At 39.3% G+C, this 21,404-nt stretch overlaps 1 protein-coding gene across 6 annotated transcripts in view; it reads left to right on the top strand.

The window, feature by feature from the left end:
* Window positions 1-21,404, top strand: part of ttn.2 (titin, tandem duplicate 2) — a 202,484-nt gene that overhangs the window by 63,585 nt on the left and 117,495 nt on the right. For 4 of the 6 annotated variants that reach the window (XM_055052995.1, XM_055052994.1, XM_055052996.1 and 1 more), the window contains 35 exons: window positions 1,105-1,383; window positions 1,484-1,765; window positions 2,634-2,912; window positions 3,804-4,091; window positions 4,853-5,131; window positions 5,672-5,953; window positions 6,030-6,308; window positions 6,886-7,173; window positions 7,499-7,786; window positions 7,891-8,181; window positions 9,025-9,312; window positions 9,914-10,018; window positions 10,098-10,383; window positions 10,459-10,642; window positions 11,126-11,209; window positions 11,334-11,601; window positions 11,909-12,169; window positions 13,134-13,343; window positions 13,442-13,519; window positions 13,612-13,638; window positions 14,590-14,646; window positions 14,738-14,782; window positions 14,897-14,944; window positions 15,445-15,501; window positions 15,760-15,831; window positions 16,232-16,285; window positions 16,371-16,451; window positions 16,593-16,655; window positions 16,863-17,417; window positions 17,665-17,817; window positions 17,993-18,097; window positions 18,276-18,374; window positions 19,880-19,945; window positions 20,135-20,731; window positions 20,995-21,063. In XM_055052995.1, the coding sequence (XP_054908970.1) occupies window positions 1,105-1,383; window positions 1,484-1,765; window positions 2,634-2,912; window positions 3,804-4,091; window positions 4,853-5,131; window positions 5,672-5,953; window positions 6,030-6,308; window positions 6,886-7,173; window positions 7,499-7,786; window positions 7,891-8,181; window positions 9,025-9,312; window positions 9,914-10,018; window positions 10,098-10,383; window positions 10,459-10,642; window positions 11,126-11,209; window positions 11,334-11,601; window positions 11,909-12,169; window positions 13,134-13,343; window positions 13,442-13,519; window positions 13,612-13,638; window positions 14,590-14,646; window positions 14,738-14,782; window positions 14,897-14,944; window positions 15,445-15,501; window positions 15,760-15,831; window positions 16,232-16,285; window positions 16,371-16,451; window positions 16,593-16,655; window positions 16,863-17,417; window positions 17,665-17,817; window positions 17,993-18,097; window positions 18,276-18,374; window positions 19,880-19,945; window positions 20,135-20,731; window positions 20,995-21,063 (6,747 nt within the window). The remainder of the gene's footprint in view (window positions 1-1,104; window positions 1,384-1,483; window positions 1,766-2,633; window positions 2,913-3,803; window positions 4,092-4,852; window positions 5,132-5,671; window positions 5,954-6,029; window positions 6,309-6,885; window positions 7,174-7,498; window positions 7,787-7,890; window positions 8,182-9,024; window positions 9,313-9,913; window positions 10,019-10,097; window positions 10,384-10,458; window positions 10,643-11,125; window positions 11,210-11,333; window positions 11,602-11,908; window positions 12,170-13,133; window positions 13,344-13,441; window positions 13,520-13,611; window positions 13,639-14,589; window positions 14,647-14,737; window positions 14,783-14,896; window positions 14,945-15,444; window positions 15,502-15,759; window positions 15,832-16,231; window positions 16,286-16,370; window positions 16,452-16,592; window positions 16,656-16,862; window positions 17,418-17,664; window positions 17,818-17,992; window positions 18,098-18,275; window positions 18,375-19,879; window positions 19,946-20,134; window positions 20,732-20,994; window positions 21,064-21,404) is intronic. The other 2 variants (XM_055052998.1, XM_055052999.1) reach the window with 2 other exon arrangements.

Here is a 21,404-nt window from a genome sequence, read left to right as displayed (position 1 = left end):
CCAGATCCTTCTTTGTGCTACCCCACTGTGCAGCCCCTTTTTAATTGTTACAATTGTTTAAGTTGACCTTGTTAACGCCCACTTGTGATTTTCCTAAATGTTGAACATGAAGCAAAATTTACCTTAATCCATCTAAACTCTTGAGTTTATGCATGGACCCAACATTTTATCTTTAGACACATAATTGTTTCTCAACATAACAACTAACTGTGGGTCAAATTTTTTATTCTTTTCCATTTTTACAGCGCAACTTTCTTTTAATTTCCAGATAAGTTCCTCTGATCTATCAGCAGTTTTTCCCTCCACTAACTACACACTTTGAACTTCACTAAAACTAAAGCTTCTTATGTAGCTCTAATATGTAAACCTTATTTTGTCCTGATTTCCACCAAATAAACTACATTTAGACCAAGTAGTTTGGTCCTCAGGTGCATCTCAGTAATTTAGAAAGAAGTTCAAGTATTTCCTAAAACACTCATTTATAGATTCATTAAACATACACAGTGAAATATTTCACTTAATTTTTAAATTCTGATTGTTATGGGTTACAGCCAATTAAACCCCAAAATTTATTTTGTTTTTATTATATTACTTAAGACCAATTAAAACAAATGAAGCTCCATCCAATTATTGAATTAAAATAATGTGCAGTACAAGGCTACTTGTTTGTCAAAACTGCCATTTCATTTTGTATCATTTAGCTTTTCCTGTTCAGTTACTGGAAGTCAAAATTATCACAATTAACAGCTAAGCAACTGAAGAATATCGCTCTGTTTAAAATTACTGAAACGTACTCACTATGCACGCCTGTGTCAGAAAAAACTCCTGAAATGATCTAAGAAACAAAACCAAAAGACTGGAACTAAGTCTAAGAGTCATTGCCTCATCATGCTTGCTAATTTCAGTGAAATGTAAATATTTATAGACATTTAGAGACAGATGAATCATTCAAAAAATGCTCTGTGAAAACGCAGATCATCGCAGAGATTTCATAGTTTTACAAAAACACTTAAAACTCCAGTTACAGCTGTCAGCTTTGAGCTTTTAGTTGTGATTCATTTTCCCCCGTCATGCCTCTGTAATGGTTTCCTGATCTTTTCTTAGACCCCCCTGCATTTGTGAAAGTACCCCAGCCCATTGAGGGGCTGATGGGTAGGGACGTGAGCTTGTACTGCGAGATGAGCGGTTCCGCTCCGTTCCAGGTGGCCTGGTTCAAAGACAGGAAACCTCTGATGGAGAGCAGGAAGTATAAGATGGTGGGTGAGGGGAGTTCAGCCACTCTGCATGTCATTGGGATAGAGCCTTCAGACGCCGGCGAGTATGAGTGCAAAGTTTCAAACAGTGTAGGAAGTGACTCCTGCCACACTTCGGTTAAACTCAGAGGTCAGTATTGAAAGTCGTGGGCGTTCAGGTTACCTTACCCCCCTCCCTCCACTCCTGCCACCTTTTCTCACTCTACTTTCTGCGCTGTTTTTGTCCTCAGAGCCGCCATCATTTGTGGAGAAACTGTCCAACATGACAGTGATGCTGGGAGAGGAGGTGACCCTTATGGCCACAGTTAGAGGCTCTGAACCCATTACTGTGTCCTGGGTTCAGGACAAGGATCACATTCTCAGGGACAGTGACAACAGGAAAATCACCTTTGAGAACAACCAGGTGGCGCTTACTGTGTTTAAGGCCGATGCAAGCGTTGCAGGCAGATACACCTGCCAACTCAGAAATGATGCTGGGAGTGTGGATTGTTTCGCTAACTTGACTGTCCTAGGTTTGTAATTGTATAATTCTCTCTTTCTCTGTCAGTGTTGTTGGACGGTGTATTGTAAATAGAAAAGAAAGGAGTAAATTTTCACCAAAAGCTCAGATATTTTGAGATTAATCTGAGAAGTTTGAGATTAATCTGAGAAGTTTTCTAGAAAAACTAAGCAGATCGCTGAACTCCAAAGAAAAATAAATTTTAGTTTAATCTGAGAGATTTTCTAGAAGAATCTTGAACATTTGTGAGCTCCAACAGCTGAAAATGTATTAGATTTGTTTTTACTCTTTAGTTTAATCTCAGAAAATTTCCAGAAAACTTTTCTGAGATAAGCTCCAAAAAAGTTTAAAATCTGTTGGAAAAAAATTCAGAATTTTTAAATAAATCTCTGACATTTGCTAGAATAAAAAAAAACATTTCAGAGCTTAAAAAGTTGGAATTTTTCAGAAATAAAAATTGAGATTAATCTTCTAGCAAAAACATGGACATTTCTGAGTTTCGAAAGTCAAAAATTTTGAAACTCAGAACTTCTACTCAATTTTAAAATATTTGACTTTTGTACCTCAAAAATCTCCATATTTATTCTAGAAAATGTTAGTTTTTTTCTCAAATGTTAAATTTTCCATCATAAAATTTCTGAGATAAATCTAGAGGTTTTTTCTAGCACATTTGACTTTTTTAACTCAGAAATTTTCATGTTTTTTTTTCTAGAAAATATCTGAGATTATTGTCAAAATTTCTGATATTTTGGCAGAAATTTTGTCCTTCTCTGTTTCTATTTATAATGGCCCCAATATGCCGTCGTAGTCTTGTCTGTCAGTCGGCGTCTTGTCCATATTTGATGAAAAGCATGTTCTGCTCCTGCTCCTTCCCCTTCCAGAACCTGCTAAGATTGTGGATAAACCTGAAACTTTGAGCGTGACGGCAGGCGACATGGCCGCCCTGGAGGTCAAAGTGTGCGGAACACCAGAGCTCGTTCCCAAGTGGTTCAAGGACGGCATGGAGCTGGCCACATCCGGGAAGTACAAGATCTCCTTCTCGCAGATGATCTCCAGTCTGAACGTGCTTTCTACGGAGAAACTGGACTCTGGGGAATACACGTTCCAGGTCATGAACCAAGTCGGAAAAGACCTGAGTAAAATTAATCTCAACGTTTTGGGTGGGTGTTGTTAATTTGGTTTGGAAATAAGTAACATTGTGTGATTCCTTTTAGTTTGTGATAAATGCGTTTTATTTTGTAACAAGTTAAGTCAAACTCATGATATAAATTCATTAAACACATGAAAGAAAAAAAAATATCACCAAGTATTTTTGGTCTAGTTTCTGGTTGCCAATATCTTAGTACATTAGAAATAAGACAAATTTAACTTATTAGTGACTTTTCAGCAAGATTTATGAGTTTGTTTTTTAATATTGATAAACTATTAGTTCGACTGGCAGTGAGAAAATCTGCCAGTGGAGCTTGAACTTTTTCATTAATACTAAGGAATTATTTACTAAAAACAAGCTCCTCTATGTTGCTGGAAAATGACTTCCAAGTTAGTTTCATCTTATTTCAAGGGTACTAGGACATTTGCACTTGAAACTAGATAAATAAAAAGCCGTTTCTGCATTGAGATTCTCATAAAGTTAAGTATTAAATATCTTTTTGCCTTGATGTTATTTGGCACAAAACGAAACAGGAGTGGTTTGGTTGTCAAAGTGACATTTTAGCACACAACTGTAGTGTCAACGGTTATATTTAAAGAGTTTGGAGGTCCACATAAAAACTTCTAGTGGACCAGGTTTGGCCCACGGGTCTTGAGTTTGACACATGCTGTAGTGTATGTGGTTTTATTTTATCTTTACTCATTTTCTTAACTTTTGTAAACATATATTTAACATCCTTTGTATTTTATAAAGTTGTCAATTGCACAAACGTTAAAAACCTGCAAGGGCAGACTACCTCTAATTTCCTAAAATAAAAATATTTTTATGATATTGTAATTCACTGAGTTGTACTTGTAAACCTGAGCACGTTCTCACAAATTGTTGCTTCTGTTGTCAACAGATAAGATCGTTCCTCCATCGTTCACCAGGAAACTGAAGGACTGTAAGATGACTGTAGGAGAAGCTGCAGAGATGGAGTGCAAAGTGTCGGGATCCCCACCTTTTACTATTTCATGGTACCACGATGGTGAGGAGATACAGAGCGGGCCGAACTGCGAGATTTCCTTCAGCGACAACAGCTGCATGCTCAGAGTGCCGACCCTGAGGCTGACTGACTCCGGAGTTTACAAGTGCAAAGCCGTCAACAAGGCTGGTTTCAGCGAAACGTCAGCAACTTTGGATGTCAAAGGTAGGTTCCTGCTTCATGTTGACCATTTCTGTTTTGGTTGTGTTCAGTGAAACATATAAAGTCACATTCTGGAGGTTAAAATAATTAATCTACCTGTAATTCGTTGTTTCTTAACGAAGGATTGAAGATTAAAATGAGCTCCAACTGCTGCTTAGACCTACTGTTAGTGTTGTAGTTTGGCTGCCATCCAGCAGAGGGCGCCATGGGTCTTCCTTAATCAGAGCCAGTTGATACTAGAAAGGGTCTAACTGAGTCCACTGAGAGATACAACATGATCTTTGTGCGGTTCTGTTTTGAAATATGAAAACTGGACAAATAAGCAGAGTTAGTTTTGATGGCAGTTATTTCCCTTCATTGAGGAAAGTTTTAACATTCCTTTAAGAGCAACAGATGGTATTTCTGTATGAACATCTCTCTGTTTTTGGGGAATTATGTGTTTCACATCTTTTATTCTTTCCATATTTTATGTTTCTATTGATCAACCTCAGAGATTCTTGTTTTTTATAGTTTGTCAATTTATTTAAGTTTAATAATGTGAGAAAACCTCAATTTTCTGTTTCTTAATAAAGTTGACACAAAACAATGTTTTTTGATTCAACATACTGTCAACATATTATCCACTACAAGTCTCAGGTTTTTAAGAAAATGGCCTCTTATTAATTAATCCTTATTCGGTCAATCATTAATTAACACATTAATTGATAACTTCTTTCCCTATTACATTCTAATTCCATCTTGTTGGATATTTCCGTCTCGCCCAGAACCTCCGTCTTTCGTGGTGCCACTGCAGCCGATGGAGGCCATGCCTGGCTCCAACGTGACCTTCTCAGGCATGGTGAAGGGCAGCGCGCCCCTCACCCTGAAATGGTTCAGAGGAACCAAGGAGATGCTGCCAGGGAAGGACTGCAGCTTCACCCTGAAAGACAACCAAGTGACTCTGGAGCTTCACAACGTGAACCGATCCCATGCTGGAGAGTACACCTGTCAGATCATCAACGATGCAGGAAAAGAAAGCTGTGCTGTGAATCTCACAATCAAAGGTCAGTTTCACCTCCATTTACAGTCCTAGAAGCTCCAGTTGGAACCAGGATGAGAGCAAATGGTTCTTCTGGAGTGATAACAGTTCTTTAGATAATTTAAGGTCTGTAAGGTCTTTGAAAGGAGATATGAAGTTAACCCAGGAAGGATTAGGTCCCAGTAAGTTTGTATCTTGTCTGATAAAAATGAGGAGTTGATGATGATTCTTTTGCATGCTAATCAGCATTTGTGGCCACAATTAGCAAAACTAACTTTTAGCTAACTTTGAAAATGTTTTGTGCACTTAGCTTCCCCTATATTAATTCTTACAGATAACTTCTAAAGTGCTAATTTAGTTTGTCGCTTTGTAAACTTTCAGTTGTGTTTAATTTTTGGAGACAAACACAATTTAGATGTCAACATGATTGAAATTAGCACTTTAGCTTTAGTACAGCCAGTTTGTTATTAGTCTACAAGTTTTTAGAGAGGTGTTTAAAATTCGCATGTACAGAGAGATTGTTTTGTTTCCGTTTTAAATAGGATTTTTTGTTTGTGTCTGTCAGAACCGGCAGCCTTTTCTAAGAAACTGAAGGACGTGTCAGTGGAGAAGGGCAAACCTTTAACGCTCGAGTGTTCGTACACCGGAACTCCAAAGATCACAGTGAGCTGGTTCAAAGATGGCCAACAGATCTTCGCTTCCTACAAATACAACATCACCACGACGGAAAGCTCCTGCATCCTGGAGTGTCTCAGCACAGACGACAAGGAAGCTGCAGGGACGTACTGCTGCCAGGTGTCCAACGACGCAGGAAAGGACACAAGTGAAGCTGTTGTGTCCATTTTGGGTTAGTCTTACTTCAAATCTGACTGATTTTCTTCTGCTGAAGAAGTCCTCACTCCCATGTTTCATTGTGTCAACAGAGCCTCCATACTTTGTTGAATCTCTGGAGCCAATGGAGGTGACAGCTGGTGATGCTGTGTGTCTGAAGTGCCAGGTGGCAGGTACACCTGAGATCAAGGTGTCCTGGTTCAAGGCTGACGGCAAAGTGCGCTCCAGCTCCAGCTGTAAGTTGGAGTACACAAAGGGCGTCGCCAGTCTGAAGCTCACCAAAGCCACCAAAGCTGACATTGGGGAGTACACCTGCAAGGCGGAGAACAAGATCGGCTCTGCCTCCTCCACCTGCAAACTCAATGTTCTCGGTAAGGAGGTTTTCACACCTGATAGTCCCATAGATTATAGGAAAACTTCTTGTATTTTCAGCTGTTGTGGTTCTTTTTCACACTGCATTGCATCAAGTGAACCAGACTAACTGAAAAACCTGTTCCCTTCCTTGCCTGTGTGGCACTGCACCAAGAACTACAGAAAGAAATTACACAAAAGCCTCTGAAGAAGACACGGAGCACAACTTCCTTCTTCGTAAAATGTAAAAAAGAATGGAGTGCAACAGATGTTATCAGTTGTAGGATTTCTCTTTTATTGTCATTTCTGCTGTTAGAACTAAACTCGCATTCATTTTGGTTTTATTTACTCAGAGTGCCTTGCGCTATTGTTTGCTTTCTGGTTTTGTAGTTTTTTTAAACGGACCAGAGTTCTGTTTTTTAGTCCAGATCAGAGCGCAACTAAGCTTTCACATCTCCCCAAACAAACTGGGATATAGGCAAACAAACTGGAGTTTGAATAAAGTGGATTAAACACCCGAGTGAGAATTCACCCTAAGAAAACGCAGAATTTAATTTAGAGAAGTCCTTACATCTACTGTTCCTCTGTTTTCTCCAGAGGCCAAAACGCCTCCTTCCTTCCCCAAAAAGATCACCAGCCTGCAGGAGATAGAGGGTCAGGCGCTGCGTTTTGAGTGCCGTGTCGCCGGCTCATCACCCATTGAGGTGTCATGGCTGAAAGACGGCGAGCCGCTGACACAGGGAGGCGAGTTCTCTATGCTATATGACGACAATACGGCTGTGCTGCAGATCAGCCGTGGTGAAATGAGGCATTCTGGGGAGTACACATGCGTGGCGACCAACAGTGTTGGCTCAGCGTCCTGCAGAGCCAAACTCACCATGCAAGGTCTGTTATAGTCCCACTGTAGGATGTTTGCAAAAGAAGCAGAGGGTTCTGGGTCTTAGTTTAACTTTGCTTTTGATGACAAATGATTAGAAGTGTCACTAGATAAAGTTGAGTTTATGAACTTGGATCAAACTGGAGTCTTGTTTGTTTAAAGTATTTAAACAAAGAAGATATTTAGATGTATTAGATGATGTTAAGATTATGTGTGCAGTGGAGAGTAAGGGGTTTAGAAACCTTTCTGTGCTTTAGTAGTGTGTCAAAACAGTTGGAGTCCGTCTAAAGATTTCTTGTTTTATCTTCTTGCTGCTCCTTCACGGGTCTGCAGAACCCAGATACGCTCCGGTTTTTGACAGAAAGTTGTCACCACGGGTGGTGACGGTGGGTGACAGTATCGAAATGGAGTGTCACATGACTGGGTCTGCCCCCATCAAAGTCACATGGTCCAAAGACCATAAAGATATCCGCTCTGGTGGGAACTATAAGATCAGCTGTGTGGAAAACACTGCCCACCTGACCATACTGAAGGCGGATAAAGGTGACACAGGAAAATACTTCTGCCATGCCTCCAATGACATGGGGAAGGACTCTTGTTCCACTGACATCTCTGTCAAAGGTATTTTGGTCTTCTCATCCAAAACCCTCAAACCCATCTGAAGGGAAGTCTTAGGTGAGTACCTACTTCTTCTCTTCACTGTTTCTTTTACCTCTTGGTTTCAGAGCGTAAAAATCCACCGATGTTCACCAAAAAGCCCTCGGAGCTCATCGAAGACATGGAGGGCAAACTGGTAAAAATTGAGGGCCGAGTCTCCGGCTCTCAGCCCGTTTCGGTCAGCTGGTTCAAAGACGGCAAGGAAATCCACAGCTCTGACAAATACGATATCAGCTTTAAGAGCAATGTGGCGGTTCTGTGCATCAAGAGCAGCCAGGTGACCGACAGCGGCAGGTACTCCTGCCAGGCCTCCAACGAAGCTGGAAGTGCTTCCTGCGACGTCACTGTGGGCATCCTGGGTGGGTTTGGTGTTCAAAGTTCACTCATCGGCTGATGTGACAAACATTTTAAGAGGAAAAAAAAAGTTTATATAATACAAAGAAAAACAGCCTGTGGCTGTAAAAGAAGTTAAATTCCTCTTAAAAGTAACAGTTCAGATACACTTTAAAGGGAACCTATTATGTGAAATGTACATTTTGGATGTCTTTGTACTTCTATTTGGCTCCACTGCTTCTACAAACAGTTCAATTTCTTTAAAACATCTACACAGCCTTTCTGTTACCTGGCAACCCCAGCAGAGTTTCACCAGTCACCTAGCAACCCCAGTGAAGTTCCAGCATGTTTGGTCAGCTGGTTTTACTGCTGTATGTGCTGGAAAAGAAAAGTGTTTAAAGTGACAGGAGGCCCTAAAACTGCTAAATTCTGATTATCTAGGAATGACTTTCACTATGGACATATCATAACGTGTTGATGGAAGCATAATAGGTCCCCTTTAATTTCCTTCACTTTTACTAAGTTAAAATTATTCTTTTTTTTTATTTGTTCCCATTGGTTATTTGGTTTGTTCCTGTCTCTGTTTTTGCCTGTTCTAGTCTCTGTTGATGTCTTCCAGTCTGTTATTTCAAGCAGCTAAAGGATCACCAAAATCACAAATCTTTTGGTATTCATTTCAGTGTGACAGCCTCTGCTCACTGGGCCACTTTGAATTTTTAATACCTTTTCAGGAACCTGCCTTTTGTAAAATTGTGCTGTGCAGAATGAAATGGATCGCCCATTAGTACCATGGTGCAGAAGTTTTGTTTCTAGATTAAACCGAACCCTGTGTCTGCAGCTGCGTTCAAACCATTTGATCTCATCTGCAGAAGCCAAGAAGCCTCCAGTGTTTGATGTTCCACTCAAACCTGTGACTGTGGATGAAGGCGATAAGCTGAGCCTCAGGTGCCACGTCTGTGGGTCCGCCCCTCTGAAGGTCCAGTGGATGAAGGACAGGAAGGAGCTTTCATCAGCCGGCAGCATCCGGCTCGGCTTTTCTGATGGTACAGCCAGTCTGGAGATCAGCTCGGCCTCCAAACACGATGCTGGCGATTACCTCTGCAAGGCTACAAATGAAGCCGGCGCTGAGTTCTGCAAGGCCAAAGTCACAGTTAAAGGTAAAACCCGAATTACCTCCTGATCATTTCACCCGGTATCTAAACCTTCACTGCAAAAACTCATAATTTTACCAAGTATTTTTGTCTAGTTTCTGTCATAGAAGCTTGTCAATAATGAAAAAGTGCTTGTTCCATTGACATTTCACGTATAACAAAAAATTTCTAAGTGAAATAACGCACATTTCACTTGTACACATATGTTATTTTACTTATAAATTTATTGTGGCGAATTTTTTTCATTGATACTGGGTAAGGTGCAACACAAAGTATTCCTCCAGGGTTTTGCTTTTAATTTAATTCATTATTAGGAACCAAAAACAGTTGTGAGCATAACCATTTAATAAATATCTAAATAAACTAAGAGTGAGCCACATTCTGATCTTCTTACTAAAAAGACAAAGAAAATCCAGAAAAAGATTTTAAAAAATTAGCATACGTATGGTTTGCTGTTTCTTTTTTCATGTGCCAGACAAGCAGGATACTTTTTTACATTTACAATCGTTTAGTCATTTATTTGTCTGCAGAAATCTGACTATGCATGTTGTGTATTCAGTTTACCATTTATTTAGCGAAAATTTTTCCTTGTGTTGTTGTCTTACAGAGAAACCAGGAGCAGCTAAACCTGAGACTCCAGCAGCAGCTCCAACCAAAAAACTGGATAATCTATTCTTCATCGAGGAACCCAAATCCATACACGTTACAGAGAGTAAGACCATCAAAGTGGAGAGAAGAAATCTTTAGAAGGTGTTTATTTCCTGACCTAACCTCTAACTCTTTCTCTACAGAGGGAACTGCCACCTTCATTGCTAAAGTTGGAGGAGAACCGATCCCGAGTGTGAAGTGGATGAAGGGAAAATGGAGGCAACTCACCCACGGTGGCCGCATCTCAATCGTGCAGAAGGGCCAGGAGTCCAAGTTGGAGATCCGAGAGGTGACCAAGTCCGACTCTGGTCAGTACCGGTGCGTTGCCTCCAACAAGCACGGCGAGATCGAGTGCAATGCCGACATGCACGTTGACGGAAAGAAAGAGGCGCCGCAACTAGAGGGAGACCTCCGAGCCAAACTGAAGAAGTGAGTTCTTTCCAGAACTTTCTCAGCTGAAATCTGTCAGAACAAACTCCTAACATCTGATCTCTGTCCCTTCAGGACACCATCGAAGCAGAAGAGTCCTCAGGAGGAGAAGGACATCGACATTGTGGAGCTGCTGAGAAACGTCGACCCCAAAGAGTACGAGAAATACGCCCGTATGTACGGCATCACCGACTACAGAGGTCTGCTTCAGGCCATCGAGCAGCTCAAGAAAGAGAGGGGCGAAGAAAGTGGAAGACCGGTGAGGCTCCCACAGTCTGCTGCTCGTCTCTCACTGCAAACACACAAACTCTTACCAAGTATTCAGTTTTCTTTTGAGAGAAAATACCTTATTACACTTAAAATAAAACTAAATTAACTCATAAGTAACTTTTCAGCCAAATAAAGGACCTTGTTTTAAGTAAATAATTCCTTAATATTTATTGAAAAGTTTAAGTTCCACTGGCAGAATATTTAACTTATAAAAATTAGAAAACTGTCTTGTTATAAGTAAAACAATCTGCCAGTAAAACTAATAAATATCAAGGAATTATTTACTTAAAACAAGCACTTATGTATTACTGAAGTCACTTGTAAGTTGTTTTTTTCTTTTACATTTTAGTTCAAGTGTACTAAGATATTTGCAGGAGAAACCAGATCTAAAATACTTGGTAAGAAGAACCCTTAAGAAAATAAGGGTTTCTTATTTGAGGACGTTGCTGAGTAATGCCGTTGTTGTTGACAGGAAGTGGAACGTGGAGACAGAGAGTCAGATGAGGACATGGCTCGGTTGGTGGCCGACCTGCAGAAGAGAATGGAGAGGACAGAGGTCAGGACACACCGTTAAACACTTCAACGTTAAAAAAACATTAAATAAATAATAAAGCGTCGCTTTGAAATTGTTGCAGTTTCTGTCACCATCATGAGCGATAATTGTCTTGTTTTGTTTGCAGCCTGTCACCGTAGTGAAGGACATCTCCAACCAGTCCGTCTTCACCAACGAAGAGGCGGTGTTTGAATGCGAGATCAAAATCAACTACCCTGAGATCACGCTGTCATGGTACAAGGGCACGCAGAAGCTTGACACAGACGACAAATATGACATCAGCATCAGCGGCGACCGCCACCTGCTCAAGATCAAAAGGTGCCAGCCGTCCGACCAGGGCAACTACCGAGTGGTGTGTGGGCCGCACATCTCCAGCGCCAAGCTCACCGTCACGGGTCAGTACTGACACAACTAGGCATGGGCCGGTATGAAACTATAGCAGTAAGATAACATATCGCGATATTATTATTACAACTCTAAAATGTGTTGTTTTGCATTTTCTTTTTCATGCTGTAATGTAAATAGGTGAGAACTCCGTTATACTGCAGGGACAGTATGACAGAATATTTTAGTGGTTTGAAACCATGACTTTTTCATTTCTCGGTATACCTAGAAACCGCTCCCTGCCTGAATACACCCCTGCATCTCAAACTGAGTTTCTAGTCTGAGCAGAAGCTGAATTTTCTTCTCTCTGTGTTTCAGAGGTGGAGGTGGAGAAGCACCTGCAGGACACTTCGGGTAAGGAAGGCCAGGCGTGCAGTCTGTCTTGTCAGTTGTCTGTTCCTAACGTTGAGGCTCAGTGGTTCAAAAACGGAAAGCAGTTAGAGATGAAGGGAAGGTATTCGTCCGAGGTGAAACACAAAGTTCAGAAGCTTCTGATCAAAGACCTGAAGTCTGAAGACCGGGGCAGATACTCCTGCAGATACCAGCACCTGGAGTCCTCAGCGGACCTCAAGGTGGAAGGTTTGTACCTGGAAACCTTCCTGTAGACGTGATGGATGCTCTGCCCGATTACTAACCTCTTTCATCCGACTCTAAGGGTGAATTCACACCAGTCCAGATTTTATCAAACTCCAGTCCGTTTGCTTGAAAGTCCGGTTGGTTTGGGGAGATGTGAGCGCATAATCAAACTGATGCAGACCAAAAAATCCAACTGGTCCACCTACAAACCTCGGTCTGAGTTTTTTTAATAATAGTTAAATAAATGTAAATAGTGTTGAAAGATCTTCAACACTATAAGCAACATCAGATTACAATAAAAATAATATAAAATAACCAAGTGTTGTAAAATGCAAAGTAAAGTTAAAAAAAGTAAAATAAATTTACACATAAGCAAAATAAAATAATTTGTATACTTTACTTTTAAAAGTGTAAAAATACATTCAAATACATATATTAAAGGCTTTGTTACAACATAAAAGATGAATGAAAGTAAACTCTAAATAGGTCAGCTTCAAGAAGGAAGTAATGTTCAGTTTCTTTGTTGGAGGTTTTTGTTTTGTTTCTTTCAGTGGTTCTTGCTGCAGCGCCACCACAAACGACTGGTGGAATAGTTTTCTTAATGGTTGGGATCGTTTGAGATCATACAGCTTGAAAACGAAATGCTCCAGCTGAAAATGTAACAAATGTTGCACTTTTGGGCCCCAATCGAACTGAGTCTACTGGACTATCAGGTGTGAAAAAACCCCTGAAACTAATGTTGGCTATTTGGCTTTTGCCTTCTTTTTCCTCTTCTTTTTAGATTTACTCTGTCTTAATAATAAATCCATGATTGTCTTGCACCATCATCCTCAACAACAACCAGTCATCATAACGTTCCATCAACATCCATTTTGCGGTCGTTTCTAACTGTGTGGCTGATGTTTTGGTGAAAAATTGCCACCCACTTACTGTCACGTTCACCCATTCACGTCTTTATCTGTTTTAGCCGAACAAATTCATTTCACCAAGCGCATCCACAACGTGGAAGTCAACGAGCGCCAGTCGGCCACCTTCGAGTGCGAGGTGTCCTTCGACAACGCAATTGTTTCTTGGTACAAAGACACGTGGGAACTGAAAGAATGCACTAAGTACAACTTCAGAAGCGAAGGCAGGAGACATTTCATGGTCATTCGAAATGTGACCATTGAAGATGAAGGTGTGTAGAGCCCAACTGGGCTCCAGAGACCGCCTGCAGATTTTTCTCCTCTTGCTGTTCTTTGTGACCTGAGTGTCTTCATCACTAATCCCATGTAGGCGTGTACTCAGTGATTGTGAGATTGGAGCCCAGAGGAGAGGCTAAGAGCACAGCTGAGCTTTATTTGTCTGGCAAAGGTACAGTTATTAGTCAGGCACCCACTTTTCTGCTTCTGATCAGCTTTGGACGATCTTAGACTTTAATTCAAACGCACTTTTTTTTTTCACAGAAATTGAATTAGCGATGGTACCGACAGGTGAGTCATTTATTATTCAGAAAATTACATCTGGTAAATTTTATTCAGAAGGGACACTTTTGGAAACTCTTGTTGTCCTCTCAGATGTGGAGTCACATTTGCAGAAAAATGGTATTTAAGTAAGAGTAGCATTACTCCAACAAATTTTTACTCAAGTAAAAGTAAAAAGAAAAACCCAAGAAATTACTTAGTCGTAAAAAAGTGTTTTGTAAAAAATTATTTTGTAAAAAAGACGACTCGAGTGCTGATATATACAGTTAATATTTAAAATAACTTAAACAGATGGACCAAATTAAAGTTTTGTGGAATTTTTGATATTTTATAGGATAAAATGAAAATAATTCAGATAATTTAAAAAAATTAGGCATAAATACAAATTTTTCCAAATTAATTTATTTTAATGTAAAACTTTTGAAACTGCAGGTGTACTTTGGTACATTTTTGGTTAAAACACTTCATCCAGAAATTTTACTCAAGCAATAATTCATAATAAAATCGCGTGACTATGCAGCCTGAACACATGTAGCTTAGCGTCTTAAAGGGACACGCGCACAGTGTGGACAAGATTCTTCAATGGTTTTTCTGCATTATTTTTCTCTTGCTAAATTAATAATACATACATCTCCAGGTTTCATTTTCTTAACAGAATTGTTCTATTGTGGCAGCGCTGCTATGGATGGCAAGGAGTATAATCGTATTTATCCCCTCCAACTTTGTGCACATGTGCGAAATATCCAGATGAAACAAAACAGAGCCAAAAACACAGATATGGCCAAAGTGATGTTGGTCATTGTCATAAATTTCTGTGTTCATTAAATTCCTGTATTGAAATTTAATTATTCCAAAATTTATTGGTATAAAATGTTTCAGAAGGTAAAAAAGACAGATCATGATAGTTGAGATTTACAGCAGGAAAGTTGTTTGGTCTGAACCATTCTCCGTATTGTGTAGATTTCCCAGACTCTTCAGTTCAGAGGCCTGAAGTGCCTTCATCAGAAGAAATTCAAGGTAAGATTCTCAGACTGCTGCAGGGACTAAAATAAAACCTGAAACGGCTCTTTGTGGCTATTAACAGACCCAAAATGTGTTTTTCTTCAAGAATCCTCTGAGTTCTATCAGTATGAAGAAAAGATCGGACAGAGAGGTACTTATCTAGAAATCTTCCTTAACATGAGCATAACTCAGATCTTATTAACAACAAAACTAAGCACATTTTACTTAATAATGGGGGCTGAAATGTTTTGTTTTTCTTTACAAGAATCAGCTGAATATTCGTATCAGTACGAAGAGGAGGTGCAGCAGAAAGGTACCATGTTTCTCCCTCTTCATCCTCTTCATCAGCTTCTAACCATCTAACTACTATCTGTCCCACATCTGAGTCCTTTATATTTCCATCCTGTTAGGATTAAAAATAATAACGTTTAAATGTAGTGAGGAAAATCTGTTCTTATTTAGTGAAGTCTCTGGAGGTATCAGATCGATTTGACCAAGATCTTCTTCTTTTTTTCCACCCTCTTCTTTTCTCCTTCATCACCATTTTAATATCACCGTCTTGGATAAATGTTGCCATTGTCCTGATTTTCTTTTTTCATTTTGTGCCTCACTCCTTTCTCTAACACTCCCTTATTTTTGCTGTTTTTGGTGTCGCACCTTAAATCTATGCTAACTTCAGATTTCTTCTACTAGTGTAAACTGGTTTGTTCTTCTTCTCTGAGACGTCAGAAAGCTTCATTATTTAATGTCAAACTGTTTCCAAAATGTCTTCTGTTTGTCTCTTGTTACTTCTGTGATTTTGATCGTCTTCAGTCGAGTATCAGAGCTGGACAGAAGAGACTGTAACACAACAAATTTCAGAAACTAAAGGTATCACCGTTGTGTTAACGTTGCTCTTTTTTTCTCCTAATAACCTCTTGTTAACACAAAATCAAAGAATATTGTCATGTGAAATTAAGACTATTCTGATACAAGTTCATTCTGCTAATTCTGCAATTCTCACAATTTTATTACTTTGTTCTCATAATTTAATTTTTCTTTTGGTTCCTTTCCTAGCATGGCCTAATTCTCTGTCATAGCTATAAATGTTTTCAGACACTGATTATAAGTCTTTGTGTCTTGTTTCAGCTGCCAGAGTTGCTGTTGAAGAAAAAGTGGAGACCAAGAAAGTTGAACTGAAGGAGGAAATCCCAGCTAAAGGTAACACAGAGCGCCATCAAGATTTGTATCCTCTAATTAAGTTTAAGATGATTATTTTTCATATTAATTCTGCAATATCTTTTTCCAACGACACAATAATCAAGGTGTTGTGTTCAGGTAGTTCAGTCGCATGTTAAAGCAGAAACATCATTCAAAGTTTGGACATTCGACACAAAATTTGATTGAGAGAGATTTCAGGGTTTCTTCAGGTTTCACCAACTCAAACTTAAGACTATTTCACACATTCTTAAGACCATTATCAATTATATCTAAGACCTGTATCGCGACAGAAATGTACAATAAATGTATATTTTGAGATTATTTCTGCCCTGTCTTAAAGTAACTTCACCTGTGACTACTTCTCATTTATTCCTAACATGGTTTGTGTTTTATTCCAAAGTTGAGAAGAAGCCTGAAGAGAAGCCGGCTGCAGCTGTGGAGGAACCCAAGAAAAGTATGAATCTGTTCAGGGATGGATTTATGTATGGGCCGTTAAGTATTCTTGAAAATGCTCAGACTATTTAACTAAAACTTTGCAGAACCAGAGGCCAGGAAGCCAGTAGAGGAAAAGATTCCTGCACTTTCAGTCCCAGAGAAGAAGGAAGTTTCTGCTCCCAAAGGTATTCTACTTCTGCCTGAATATTTACAATGTTTTTCTTCAATGTTGTTTATCTTTACAATAACTTTCCTTGCAATGTGGGTTAATGCTGTCGTGTTTTGATTCTGCTCCTTTAGTTGTTGTTTTAATGTGTCTTTAACAGAACCAGAGGAGGTGAAGAAGCCAGTCGCTGCTCCAAAAGAGAAGCCTGGACTTCCAACCAAAGGTCTGTATTTCTTCTCTGTGGCTCCAATCTGGAGTTTCAGATCTCTTCACTTCTTCGTGATGTTTGATCTGGGTTTGTTCTGTTCTGTTTGGACTTGGCTGGTGTCTGCTTTTCTGTTAATCTTCCTCTTTCTTCTTAGTCTTCAACCTCTTTAAAACTCTTCTTCAGACTCTAACATCAGTTAATGTTTATGTTGCATAAATGAAGATGAAGCCAAACCTCAAGTTCCAGCTGAGCCCAAGAAACTGGTTCCTGAAGCAAAGCCCAGAGCTGAACCAGAAGCCAAACCCGCTCCAACTCCAAAGGCAGAGCCAGAACCAAAGGCTAAACCTGCTCCGGCTCCTAAAGAAGAACCAGAACCAAAGGCTAAACCCGTTCCAGCTCCAAAAGTAGAACCAGAACCAAAGGCTAAACCTGCTCCAGCTCCAAAAGTAGAACCAGAACCAAAGGCTAAACCTGGTCCAGCTCCTAAAGAAGAACCAGAACCAAAGGCTAAGCCTGCTCCAGCTCCAAAAGTAGAACCAGAACCAAAGGCTAAGCCTGCTGCAGCTCCAAAAGTAGAACCAGAACCAAAGGCTAAACCTGCTGCAGCTCCAAAAGTAGAACCAGAACCAAAGGCTAAACCTGCTCCAGCTCCAAAAGTAGAACCAGAACCAAAGGCTAAAACTGCTCCAGCTCCTAAAGAACCAGAACCAAAGGCTAAACCTGCTCCAGCTTCTAAAGCGGAACCAGAAGTGAAGCCAGTGATTCCTCCATCCAAAGGTATGCTCTGTGGCTGCAACTAACGATTATTTGTTTTCAGTTATTCTGACGATTAATCGATTAATCGATTACTAAAGGAGTTGACGATTATTTCAATAATTGATTAATCCAGTTAATTGTTTCAGCTCCTGTATGCTCTGCTCTGTTTGTATCTGTGTGTTGAGTTTTTACGGTTGTATGAAAACAAAGTGTTTAGCTTCGAATGTGGAAGCGATTCTTTCTGAAACCGTATGAATGTCACTTTAAGCCCCTGGAGAGGCAGCAAAGATCAAACCTGAACCAGAAGTTCCAAAATCAAAGCCAGAACCAAAGAAAACAAAACCAGAAGTCCATAAATCTGAACCTCCTAAACCAGAACCTGCAGAACCAACACCAGAACCAAAGGAAACTCAGAAGAAAGGTACACAACATCTTCTAACACAAACCCCTCCTTCGTTTGCTCAAACTTCTGGATTATTCAACCCAGAAAATAATCTTCGTCCGATTGTCTTATTAACCTTTTTACCTCCTTCTTTGAGAGAACTGACTGCCTTTAGGTTATCATAGTGACAGAGGACAATTTGTTCTTTTTAAAGTGCCAGAAGAACCAGTAAAGAAGGAGGTGGATGCTCCTCCACCTCCTTCAGTCCCACAGAAAGTACAGAAAGAGGCAGAAGAATCACAGAAGAAGCCAGTCAAAGGTATCCGAAGCTCATTCTGCAGCTCCTGACATTAAAAGCTGAAGTTCTTTTTGTGGTGATGAGGGTGCATGCTGTGTTTGTTTCAGTTGTGTCTTGTGTTTGTGACGCTCATTGGAGTGTTTTGACATTCCCTGACCTTGAACAGTCTTGTAATGTTTGTGAATGGTACTCTTTAAAGTTCCCGTGGAAGAAAAAGTTCCTGATCTCCCGAAAGCGGCGAAGAAACCAGAACCTAAAGCGGCTCCTCCCAAAGAAGAGTCAGCTCAGAAGGACAAAGGTATTCTTAAGCTGGTCTTAAAATTTGTTAGATTTTAGGAAATTAACCTCTTTTTTTTGTGCGTTAGCACATTCTCTTCTTCTTTATGGTCATATCTTCTGCATGTTTTTCTGTCAAACCCTCTTAAAGATCTCAAGTCCCAACAGAAATCTGAAAAGGTTTTCCAGAAAACACCTGATCAGGAGGCTGTGTTGGGCAAAAAACCTGAAAAAGTATCTGAATCAGCAGCGAGGAAAGCTGAGGTCAAGGAAAAAACTCTGGAGAAAATAGCAGAAAGTAAACAGAAAGTCGTGCAGGAGGCTGAAAGAATCCCAGAGAAAGTAAAGAAAAAAATTCCAGAAAAACTTCCAGAGAAAATACCGGATAAAATCTCTGAGCAACTTCCACAGAAAATCCCAGAGAGACCTCCAGAAATAATCTCAGAGAAACTTTCAGAAAAAATTGTAGAGAAACGTCCAGAAAAAGTCTCTGAGAAACTCCCAGAGAAAATTTCTGAGTCAAAGCCTGAGGTTAAACCTCCTCAGAAAAAGGCTGAAGAGGTGATCAGTGAGAAAAAAACTCCTGAGAAAGTTGACAAAGTCAAACCACAGAAACAAGCAGAGAAAACTGAAATCGTTTCCATTAAAGCACCTGAGGAGGTCGGACCAAAACGAGAAGCACAAGAATCTCTTCAGAAAGGTACAGATGACAAAAACATCAACTCTTTTTCCTTCTTTGTCTTCTTCATGAAACGTCTTTGAGTTCAGCATTCATCAAACACAGAACGGGTCAAATATTACAGAACGTCTTCAAAGAAGTAAAACCGAAATGTTAAAATTTACAGACAAATTCAGGTATAAGTTTTTTCTAAGTTTTTTTCTGAGTTCAGTTTTGCCTTGAATTATTAAAAATCAATCATGTTTTGCACATTTTTTTAATATCTTAAGATGTCAACTTGTTTTGTGTGAAATACTTAGTTTATTTTGTAGAGACAAAGAAGTGATATGATGGAGAAAGTGAACTTCAGACGGTAAATATTAGTAAATCAATCCTTCACAACAATAAAAAATTTAATCAAAGAACTATAAAATATAATTTCTCTCCTAATTATTTAAAACAAAGAACCTTGAGGAAAAATTTGTTAAGTTTTAAACTTGACAGCAAAACTGACTTCAGAAGATCAAATGTAGCTGAATTTCTTTGAACTTTTTATCCACATTTAGGCATCATTTGACATTTTTATGCCTTTCACTTTTAAACCTAAATATTTACATCGTATACTTGTTGAAACTATTGTCTCCTCTACATTTTTACAAAAGAAATCACCCTGCATTTTATACAATAATCAAATACATTCCAGATTTCGCTGCTGGTTTCAGAACATCTTCCACGTCTCTTTAAACTCTAATATCTTTGTGTTTTCTGGATCTTTCTGTGTGTTTGTTTCTAATTGTCTTAACTTTTATTTCCTTACAACAATCTTCTTTGATCTCACCATGTTGGGCTAAAAAATACTTGAATAAAAGAAGCTATAAATGAGAAGACAGAGAAGATTCGTCAGGAGAAGAAAGTCTTTGTTCCTGTTGAAAAAGGTACCGACCATCTGAAAACAAGATGGATTACTGTAACCACATCCTCATTTTTAAGTCCTGATGATAAAATCCAGCAGGTTGGATTATCATCAGTCTTTCTATTAATCCTTCTAACGTAGATGTTTGTCTCTGTGTTTTATTCTCACCTCTTGGCGTCGCTGCATGACGCCTCTTCTTCTACAAAACCAGTTCTAACTGAGAAGCCAGAAGAAACTCATTGGAAACAAGAAGAGGAGAGAAAATCTGTAAACATTTCTGAGATAAAACAGAAAGTTAAAGTGAAAGTGACGGAGGATGAGTCTAAAGAGATTGAATCACCAACAGACGAAACGAGGAGCAAAGGCAAAACTGAAGAAAAATGTTCAGTTAAAGAAGAGTTGGCAAGAAAAGCAGGTGAAAAATTAGAGGTTATCAGTGTGAAATCTGAGAAAATCTCAGAAAAACTCAGCAGAACAGGAGAAAAAACTCACAGAGAAGTGAATAAGATAGAAAGTAAATCAGAACTAAGTGAATCAGTTGCATCTTTTGAGCTAACCGAAGACAAAAAGGTGATATCTGAACCGGTGTTTGATGTGAAACCGGACTACCGCTCTGTAAAAGCAGAACTGGAAACATCAGAGTCTGTCACAGAGGTGGATTTTATGACAAAGTTTGAACCAGAAGCCGAGCAGCTGAAGTCTGAAGACGTTCCTCCTCAGAAACGGAAAGTCTTAATCCAGATGAAACGCTCAGTCTCTTTAAAACCAGAAGAAGAGACAAAGATTCCCTCAGAAACATCCGCTGGAGGTACCATCATTATGTCATATTTAACCGTTTCATCAGACTGATTGGTTGCAGGCTGCTTATTCTTTGTGCAATATCCTGAGCAACCACCAGGGGTCACCATTTCACATCCATTCTTCAGTTTAACATCATTTTCCATATTTTGACCCATTTCTGAGTTTGTTTTGTCACCTTCAATCCGCCTCCTGGAATGTTTTTGGCTTTTTTTCCTCTGTTGTTTCTCTTAAGTGTCCAAACCTAAAATTTTATTTTATTATTTTTTAAAGAAACTGAAGACAAACTCAAGAAGCTTCCTTCCAAACCTGCTGAGACAAAAGGAAAGAAAGTGGAAAAAGGTAGAAAACCACAACCATCATCTTTTATTTAACCTCTTTATTATCAATCATTTAACCCCAACTGTTTGTGTCTGTTTGTTTCTAATCTCTTGGCACCGCCTCATGGTGCTTTCTCTTCACAACTGTTCAATTTTTTCAACCTTCAGCATCATTTAGTACAGTGGATGAGAAAATAGCATTATGTGCAGAACACAAAGATTCTTTTAAAGAATGCAAGAATATTGAATCTGAGACACAAGAAACCAATAAAAAAACTGACAAAATATCTGTTACTGAGGGTTTAAAGAAAATGGGCTTTTTTCCTTCAACTGATGAAAAGGTTAATGTGACAGTTCAGAATA

Source organism: Poeciliopsis prolifica, unplaced genomic scaffold, assembly GCF_027474105.1.
Source record: "Poeciliopsis prolifica strain line A6 unplaced genomic scaffold, Auburn_PproV2 SCAFFOLD036, whole genome shotgun sequence".
Classification (NCBI taxonomy): Eukaryota; Metazoa; Chordata; class Actinopteri; order Cyprinodontiformes; family Poeciliidae; genus Poeciliopsis; species Poeciliopsis prolifica.
This window is presented reverse-complemented; position numbering and strand designations above follow the sequence as displayed.